The sequence below is a fragment of the Chaetura pelagica genome, unplaced genomic scaffold (assembly GCF_000747805.2).
Source record: "Chaetura pelagica isolate M959 unplaced genomic scaffold, ChaPel_1.0 scaffold199, whole genome shotgun sequence".
Taxonomy (NCBI): Eukaryota; Metazoa; Chordata; class Aves; order Apodiformes; family Apodidae; genus Chaetura; species Chaetura pelagica.
Window position 1 is genome coordinate 42,513 of NW_009970714.1, and position 9,534 is coordinate 52,046.

The following is a 9,534-nucleotide window of genomic DNA, read 5'->3' on the forward strand; positions in this document are numbered from 1 at the left end:
GTTCTCCATGTTTCTATGATTGCTCCAGGAAGGTGTTTTGGCTCAGGTGTTGTGCAGCACAGCTGCCCAGACCTGGCTTAAGTCCATGTCTGAGCAACAAGCTCTCTGACACCACAATGCACAGACCCTGCAGCCTTGTAGGACATGCCAGAGCTTTCCAGCTCTGCCCTTGCCCGGCTAGACCAGCTGCAGAGCTTTCTTGTGCTCCTCACCCCTCTGAGCAGGGGAACACAGTGCAAAGAGAGCTGAGCTCATTTTGCTTCCTCTGAATATAGGTCCAGCAAGACAAACATCTCACCTTGTGATCTGATGAAATGAGGTGTCTGCACAGCACTAGCCCAAAAGCAATGCACACCAGGTGCCCCCTGAGCCTGCAAACTCAGACATGAACTGGCTGTGTAGGGAGGTGACAAAGGTTTTTCTGCAGCAGCAGCAGAATTGGATCATAATCTGCTTGTTCCTGCAGCAGTAGCTGGATTTAAGAACAGCATGCACACTGCACCTCAAGGGAGCAGAATCTGTTCAACTTGTAAATCCCACAAAATCCATGGTAGCTACATTTGATGAGATCCCCTGCTGTCGTGTGAAAGTAAAAAGAAAAATAATAATAAATGCTCAAGAGCAAACTGAGCTGTAAAATACTCTAAATTCATGTTTGGAACTCTTCAAAAGTATGTATTGTAAGTGCTGTCAGTTGTGGGACAATCATCTGAGTTAGCCATGGAGAATGAGTGGGCAGAACTGGGTGTATTTGGAAACAAAACAGGTACATGGGTACGTGTGTGCGCTCAGGGAGTTGGCCTGTGTCTGTGCTCCAGCTCTGTTGTTGCTGAAGGGTGGCTGCTCCAGTGTTTGCTGCTGGAATAATTCAGTCCGTTTTGTTGTCACGTATTGTCATTTCAGTGCAGGCCCGAGCGTAGCTCATCCCCAGGAGGCTTCACGCTGCTCCTGCAGCTCGGTTTGAGCTGAGAGTGCCTGTGCAACGCGGGGCAGCTCCCGGCGCTGACACTGGGTTGTCTCTCGGCTGCAGGTGGTTCCAGGAGGTGGCAGCATCTCCGTTTGCGTGTCCTTCACCCCAGCCGTCCTGCCAGAGGCCGTGCCTGAAATGCTATGTGAAGGGTTTGTGCTGGGTTTCATGAACCTAAACAAGGTAACCTGTCACAGCCAGGCTAAAGATGGCTAGAAAACAATCCCTTCCCTTCGTGTGATTTAATGCACAGGCTGCTGTGTCCCTGGCCAGCCTGTAGAAACAGTCCTGGGCATCCTTCCTTAATGAGGGTTGTTCATTTGTTGCATTTGCCTTTTAGCTTGGAAGTGTTCGGGGGGTGGGAATGTCACCATCTTCCTGCATTGCCTGGTGCAGCAGAGCCCAGACAAAAGCCCAGGGTTTGAAACACTATCACAACGTCAGGTTTTGTTGATAACAAGAGGTAACAGTGGGACTGAGACTCGGGACTGCTGAGCTGTGTTCCTGGCTCTGCATCTGCCTTCCTGGGTGAACTGGGACAGCAGATCTCTCCTCTGGGCAGCTTCCTCTTCACCACCTGCACCACGTGCAGCTCACGGGCTAGTGTGAGGCTTGAAGACTGTTTTATCCATTGCTTTGCCATTCTCTGATGGGAATCATTGCAAAGGGACAAGGTATAATGAATGAAGGATAACAGAACAGTTAATAAAAACACCCCTAATGTTCCTGACTCCTGGAGGAACACAAGTATCTGTATTAACCGCTGCCACCTGGAGTTCAACCGCTGCTTAGCTTTTCCTGCTGCTTGCCCGCGGCTGTCATGCCTTACAAACAGGCAATAAGTTGTCAAGCAGAATCAGTTTTGGCTAAAAGGAAGGTTTCAGGTTGGAGTGCTCTCATTTTGTATCTCCTTTCTGTCCCCCCCTGGTGCTGCCAGCTGGCACAGACAGTGCCCAACAAGGTGTGTCGCAGCCGCGGCCACGAAGCTGCACCGCTCCGGGTACACCTGGAGGCATCAGTCAGGCAGGCACTGTAGGTACCCCCACCCTGACACTGCCACACTGGCACCACCAGCCAAGCTGCAGGGCAGGACTCTGACCAGCTCTGGTTCTTTGCACCCAGGTTAGAAATAGATGTGGATCATGAGAGAGGGATGGTGTTTCACTGCGTGGCAAGTGATCTCATACCAGCTCAGCCTCTGTCCGGAGTGAGTATTTCACACACCAGTATTTACTGCTCTGCTGCTGTAAGGACTCAAAGCTGTGGGTACATGGTTTTTAAAATGCATCTTTATCCCCACGTTGCAGTGTTTGCACATAACAAGACAGGTAAAACAAAAGGACTACTTTGTACTTGTACTTTGACAGGCTGAGAGAGTTGGGGTTGTTCAGCCTGGAGAAGAGGAGGCTCCAGGGAGACCTTAGAGCAGCTTCGCAGTATCTGAAGGGGCTACAGAAAAGCTGGGGAGGGACTGTTTATATGGGCTGGTAGTGGATTAAAACTGGAAGAGGGGACATTTAGGTTAGACATTGGGAAGAAATTCTTCACGACGAGGGTGATGAGACACTGAAACAAGTGGCCCAGAGAAGCTGTGGCTGCCCCATCCCTAGAAGTTCAAGGGCAGGTTGGATGGGGCTTGGAGCAACCTGGTCTGGTGGGAGGTGCCTCTTCTTGTGCAGAGAGGTTGGAACTAGATGATCTTTATGGTCCCTTCCAAGCCAAAACAATGTGATTCTGATTCCACAATTCTATGATTCTATTTATTAGCTAGCAATAAAGCAAAGCTGAGCTCAGATAATGCCTATTTTATAAATCTTTCTTTTTCTTTATAGAGGAGTCTGTAAGTAGGAAAATAATTACATATTTTCAGGACATAAAGGTCAGACCAAAATGAGTCACTTAGAGCAGCAGGATCAGTTTCTGTGACCCTTGACATTCAAAGACTTTGTTGCATTATTCCTGTTTTGTTTTTTTACTCAAGAAAGTTTGAAAAACACAAGTAGAAAATACTGGGTTGCTTTGGGGTAAAGTCCTTTAAATCCCTGGTGGTGCTGAATGACCAGACAGACCAGCACAAACCTCCTAAGGGAGTTAGAACTAACCAGTTTGGAATAATTTCTCCACCAGGTTTTGACAGATTCAGCAACGACTCAGAGTCTGAAACTCGTCAATCGCTCCAAGGTTCCTCTGTACTTCAGGCTCCTTCTGTCTGTGCCATTCAGCCTGTCCAGCACAGATCCCAAAAAAAGCACCAAAAGATCCCACAGCAAGAAGGAGAAAAAAGAGCAGGAATTACAACTTGTACTTTATCCACAGCAAAACATGCTGGTAAGGCTCGAAAATTATAATCCTGGGCCAGAACAGATACTTTAGGAGTTGGTGTGTTAGTGTGACCCAGATGAACCACAAGAAAAACACAACCAGTACAGAAATACCCCCATTTCAGGGTAAACGGAGGTATATTAGCAAATGCTAATTACTGCAACTTTGCCTGCTATATTGTGGGTCCCAAATATTTTTCTGCAGTGGCCCCGACATACTCTTCTCATCAACTCTGACCTGTTGCAAAGTCCTGCAGAAAATCTTGTGGGTTTTGGTGCTCACCTAAATCACAGCCATATATATATGCTGGACATATGAATAGGTTTCCAAAGACTGCAGTCCCTCTTTTCCTTAAATTAGATGCAGGCAGTGCAAACACAGAAAACTATGGTTCATTTTGGGTGTACACAATGACACTAAAAGGAAACAAAGTCCTGGAGTGAAGAGTTTGCTAAGGTGCAAAGAATGAGCAACAACTGCATTTTCAAAGTGTGCTTCTCATTTCCCAGTGTTCATTCTGATGAGAAGACACACATGTCTTAATTCTGTGTGTGTGGGAAGAGGGGAGATCTGTATGTTGAAGATAGTTTTGGGAATATGGTCTTTGTAACCCTGGGAATTGAGAACCTTTGTCTTGCTGGAGACTGTCTCTGCCCTGTGGTTCAGAGCGAGCTCTTCACCTTTGCACTCCATCTTTGTGTCCTGGGTTTATAGGAAATAGCTGTGTTTTTTCTTCAATTATAATACTTTGTTCCAGTGGGAATTTGGTTGTTGGCATGACACCTGTGGGTTCCAGTGGGAAAATGTGTGCCTGGGCCTTTGAGCACTGTTGACTTTGGATTTCCTGCTCACAGTGTCTTCTTATGCAATGGTCATCTGAATTCCTCTTCCCACAGGTGAAAGTGTCATTCCACACCACTCTGGAGTTGCTTACCTCTCAACATTTGCCAGATGCCCAGCTGCTTCCTGGATTCCAGCTGCTCCAGTTTGAGAACGGGGAGAGAAAGCTGAAGTTTCATCAAAATCTGGTCATTGAACACAGTAACTGCACTACCCAGGTAGGAGCAGGAGATCTCTGGGCCCTGAGGAAGGGCTGAGTTTTCTCTCTGACTCAGAGGGAATGTGCCTTAGGATTTACTTGGCTTTGGAACACAGCCAGCTCTGGAGTAAGTTGTGTCATCCAGTTCAGGTGAAAGGCCAGGGATCTGCAGAAGGCAGAAGCTCCCAGTGGAGCCTGCAGGTGGCTCTGGGGGTACAGAGCAGCCCCAGCCCTTTGCACAGGGCAGCACCCCAGAGCACCCTGTGACCCCCAAAAGCCTTCAGAGACACGAGGTCAGGCCTGTCCCACCCAACATGCCAGCAGCTGAGTCACCCAGCCTTGCCTCCTGCAGCACCCAAGAGCTTCTTGAAAGCCTCCCCAGTCCAGCTCGTGTGGGGCGGTCACAGCCCACACACATTTCCACACCAATCTCTTCCAGCTGTGAAGCTGTGGCCCACCCAAGTCCTCAGCAGTTCCAGAGCACTGCAGACATGGGGGTTTTTTCATGCCAGGTATTTCTGAGGACCCATTTGTGTAAGACCCAAGCACTGTATCTATCAGTCACTTTCATCATAATCCTGGGCAGTCTGCACAAATGGAATGACTCACACTGGGCCATATACAGTCCTAAGGGGTGAGGAGATGCTGCCATGTCTGCATCTCCTCAGAAAACCTGTTCCTTCATTAAGACCACAGCACCTGGGTTGAAAACCTATCCCAAAACATAAAACCAGCAACAACTTAATTCAGTCACAGCTGTAGGATGGGGAATTGACTCTTTACAGAAGAACACAGGACAACTCTTGATTCTGTGCTTGAGTTAAGAATGATCCAGCTGTAACAGATATTATTAAAGCTCTGGAAAATAAGGTGGGTGGTCTCCTGTCCCTCCTCTCTGTTTTGCAGCTGGTCCCAGTGACTGCCTACCTCACTGTTCCAGTGCTGGAGCTCTCTTGCGACACAGTTGATTTCAAGACCTGCTTTGTTGGACAGACCCAGACTGAACATGTCTTCCTGTGGAACAGGAGTGGCTGTAGAAGCTACTGGACTGCTTTTCTGGGTATTCTGGGTTTGTATTTCAATTTTCTTTTTAGGTAGCTTCACTGTTCAGGGTTTTTATTCAGCAAGACTGCATGCACTCAATATATCCAATATAGGATCATGTTGGCTGCAGAAGTATCAGGTCTGCTTCTGTTCTCACTTATGTGAGCTTTCCCTTCCTTTCTCCCTTCCCTCACTGTGTCTCTGCTGATTTCAGCAGTTACTCCAGATTTACCAGAAGGTTGCATCCCAGCCCTCACAGGTAGTGGACACACTTTGCTCATTTCTAATACAATCCTGAAAGGCAACAAAGAGCAGCAGCTCCTGTCTTTGAGCTTGTGCCTAATGATGTTAACAACAGATGGGCTTTGAGGGAAGGAAGATCAGGGGCTTGTTATTTTGAGATGGAGGCCATTGATCACTCTGCTTGATTAGAAGATGAAAGCAGAAACTGGCCACACACACACACAGAGCCCCTGACAGGGCAAGACATGATTTATTATTTGACTGGCAAGGATGTGCATTGGTTTGAGTGCCAGATGCTCTACAAACTTACACCATCTCTTTGTATGCTGTTTGTCCCTTTCTCTGCAGATGAACAGGAAAGGCATAAGGACCTGGAAGTATTTTCTGTCTCCCCTATCAGTGGCATTTTGAAGGCACGTGAAGGGGTCTCACCTCCCAGAGAGATATTGCAGATCAGCTTCACTGCAAGGTACAGTGAACTGACTGGAATCTTGTTGTTACTCCCTGTCAACCCAGACTGATGGTGTGAGTGGAAAGCAAAGAGCAGTTCTGCTGCTCCTCATGTCCTCAGGCTGCTCATTTTGCCTCTAACACTTGCCAATCCTGGGCTTTCAGCTGGTCCTTTTTCCACAGAATCACGTTCCCTATACATACAAAATAAATAAATAAAACCACTGCCCCCATATATGGGATTTCTTTTGGATTGGCACCCACAAGTTCAGACTTTAGATTCACCCACTCAAGCCATGCTGCTCTGATGGTTGGCAAGACACACTGACTAGGTACCACTGGAAAAAAAGGGGAACCCCTTTCCCAAGGGTGAAGCTCAGGCTGTAATTCAGTGCAGAGGCTGATACAACAGTTGAGTCCTTTATGCATCCAGCACTTTCTTAGGAGAGGGAGAAATGTGTCTGGAGTTCAGAATCCCAGTAAAGCATCTGTTTGTCATGTAGGGAAGTGCAATATCTTTTGCAGTAATCAGGGATCCTTCATTATAGTTGATGTGGCTTCTCTCTAAAATGTTTTAAAGTCCTTTACTTCCTCAGAAACTTTCAAAGTTCCTCCTGATGAAGCAAAATGTTGTTCTAATGCAGTGATGGGATTTGTTTTACCCTTGCTTGGGCTGGTACAATTATTTGGTGTTAGTCATGTTGATGTTTGATGAGAGGAAAAAAAAAATCAGTGTATTTTTGCTCTCTAGCCCAAATGTTTTCTGCACAACCAAGATAATGGGAGCTGCAGAAAAATGATAGCAAAGAACAGAGCAGAGCAGATGAAAATTCATTTGTCCTATAAACATCTAATATTGTTCTAACTGTTTATGGAGAGCTTATCATAATCTTTTGTTGAGGCTGGAGATTATTTGGCAGAAGTGGTGACCCAAAGGCTTTAGTTTCTTTGGTCTAATTAGAGGGATAGAAGGTCTTCTCCAGCCTAAGTAAGTCTGTGATTCTGTAATGGAAGCTGAATTTTCTTACAGAATCACTTTATTGAAGTTACATGTTGGCAGAGAGTTTAAGACAAGTCCAACCCAGCAATTGCATGACCTCTGAACACTGCTGACAATGAAGTTTCAGGAAGCAAACTGCAGGTGACACGTTACTCTCCTAACTCTGGGCTCCCTGGCACAGGCTGTGACTCCATTGCTGGAGCCACTGACCTCTCAAGGCCTTGAGCAGCTGCTCCATGGTGGACCAGAGACCTCCCAGGCTCCTGTCTTCCTAATTTTTTCTGGAGTGCTTGTAAACATGCCTGAAGGGCATTGTCTGACAGCAGCCACACTCATCACTGTGCCTGGAAGCTCCACGAGGGAAGGATGTTGCCACAGAATCACGTTCCCTGTACATACAAAATAAATAAATAAAACCACTGCCCCCATATATGGGATTTCTTTTGGATTGGCACCCACAAGTTCAGACTTTAGATTCACCCACTCAAGCCATGCTGCTCTGATGGTTGGCAAGACACACTGACTAGGTACCACTGGAAAAAAAGGGGAACCCCTTTCCCAAGGGTGAAGCTCAGGCTGTAATTCAGTGCAGAGGCTGATACAACAGTTGAGTCCTTTATGCATCCAGCACTTTCTTAGGAGAGGGAGAAATGTGTCTGGAGTTCAGAATCCCAGTAAAGCATCTGTTTGTCATGTAGGGAAGTGCAATATCTTTTGCAGTAATCAGGGATCCTTCATTATAGTTGATGTGGCTTCTCTCTAAAATGTTTTAAAGTCCTTTACTTCCTCAGAAACTTTCAAAGTTCCTCCTGATGAAGCAAAATGTTGTTCTAATGCAGTGATGGGATTTGTTTTACCCTTGCTTGGGCTGGTACAATTATTTGGTGTTAGTCATGTTGATGTTTGATGAGAGGAAAAAAAAAATCAGTGTATTTTTGCTCTCTAGCCCAAATGTTTTCTGCACAACCAAGATAATGGGAGCTGCAGAAAAATGATAGCAAAGAGCAGAGCAGATGAAAATTCATTTGTCCTATAAACATCTAATATTGTTCTAACTGTTTATGGAGAGCTTATCATAATCTTTTGTTGAGGCTGGAGATTATTTGGCAGAAGTGGTGACCAAAAGCCTTTAGTTTCTTTGGTCTAATTAGAGGGATAGAAGGTCTTCTCCAGCCTAAGTAAGTCTGTGATTCTGTAATGGAAGCTGAATTTTCTTACAGAATCACTTTATTGAAGTTACATGTTGGCAGAGAGTTTAAGACAAGTCCAACCCAGCAATTGCATGACCTCTGAACACTGCTGACAATGAAGTTTCAGGAAGCAAACTGCAGGTGACACGTTACTCTCCTAACTCTGGGCTCCCTGGCACAGGCTGTGACTCCATTGCTGGAGCCACTGACCTCTCAAGGCCTTGAGCAGCTGCTCCATGGTGGACCAGAGACCTCCCAGGCTCCTGTCTTCCTAATTTTTTCTGGAGTGCTTGTAAACATGCCTGAAGGGCATTGTCTGACAGCAGCCACACTCATCACTGTGCCTGGAAGCTCCACGAGGGAAGGATGTTGCTGTGTAGCAGCCAGCTTGTCTGTTCAGCTCCAAAGATGAGCACAGCAGAGCTCACAACCAGCATGGCATCAGTAAATAGTGATATGCCAAGGTATGAGGTGACTTAATAATTCACCTCCCTACATCAGGGGTCTTCCTGCAGGGGACTTCAGTATGAGAAGGGAAAATAGAAGTTGTCTGGCAGAACAGGTTGTTGCCTCAGGCCTTAAGAACACCTGCCCCTGAGCTGCTGTGAAGTCCTTCAGATGAGCAGTGACAGGAGCACTGGGCAGCACTGGCCTTAGGGAAGTGGTGCTGCAAGGTGGCAAAAGGGAGAATGAGACTTGCTGTGAGCTGCCTGGTGTTCATGACAGCCTGGACTCCACTGGCTGCCCCTTGTCTTAGGGGAGTTAGCACAAACTTCTTTTCACACCTCACCTGTCACAGGGATGAGTTCTCACCTGAAGGCAGTGCAGGCATTTTGTTGCCCAACACCTCTCCCCAGCAGAGCTTCATTTGCTCTATTTAACTAAAACAGAATTGCACAGGTAGGAAGATACCCACGTTGTTCTTTCAGACTTGAAGTTTATAGTCCACTGTCTTTGCTTCAGGCCCAGTCTGGAGCATTTTTTTTCAAACACCCTCTGTAAGCTGTGGGATGTGACACTGAAATGAGATGGCCACCTGCAGACTTGGCCCCAACATTAGAGACCAGTGCTTGTGATTAGGAGCAGTTTCTGTCCCTTTCTTCCTCCACAGAGTAACTAATCTCATCCTTAAAGTCTTTTTGCTCTGCATTGTAGGAGTGACATAGAATATGAAACTACTGTGACCATTACAGGAAAGCTGGGAGAGAAGCCTTGCAAGTTACACATCAGGGGTGGAGGAACATATGATGCCAAGAATGAAGACCTGTATTTCATATAA

The 9,534-nt window shown here is 46.5% G+C and overlaps 1 protein-coding gene across 1 annotated transcript in view; it reads left to right on the top strand.

Annotated features, from left to right (window-relative positions):
• The window catches only part of DLEC1 (deleted in lung and esophageal cancer 1), a gene marked incomplete at its 5' end in the record, with an annotated part of 40,752 nt that extends 31,218 nt beyond the window's left edge, over window positions 1-9,534 (top strand). Inside the window, 8 exons of the mRNA XM_010006004.1 lie at window positions 1,031-1,150; window positions 1,905-1,999; window positions 2,090-2,174; window positions 3,095-3,295; window positions 4,186-4,347; window positions 5,235-5,388; window positions 5,964-6,084; window positions 9,411-9,534. Coding sequence (XP_010004306.1) covers window positions 1,031-1,150; window positions 1,905-1,999; window positions 2,090-2,174; window positions 3,095-3,295; window positions 4,186-4,347; window positions 5,235-5,388; window positions 5,964-6,084; window positions 9,411-9,534 — 1,062 coding nt within the window. The remainder of the gene's footprint in view (window positions 1-1,030; window positions 1,151-1,904; window positions 2,000-2,089; window positions 2,175-3,094; window positions 3,296-4,185; window positions 4,348-5,234; window positions 5,389-5,963; window positions 6,085-9,410) is intronic.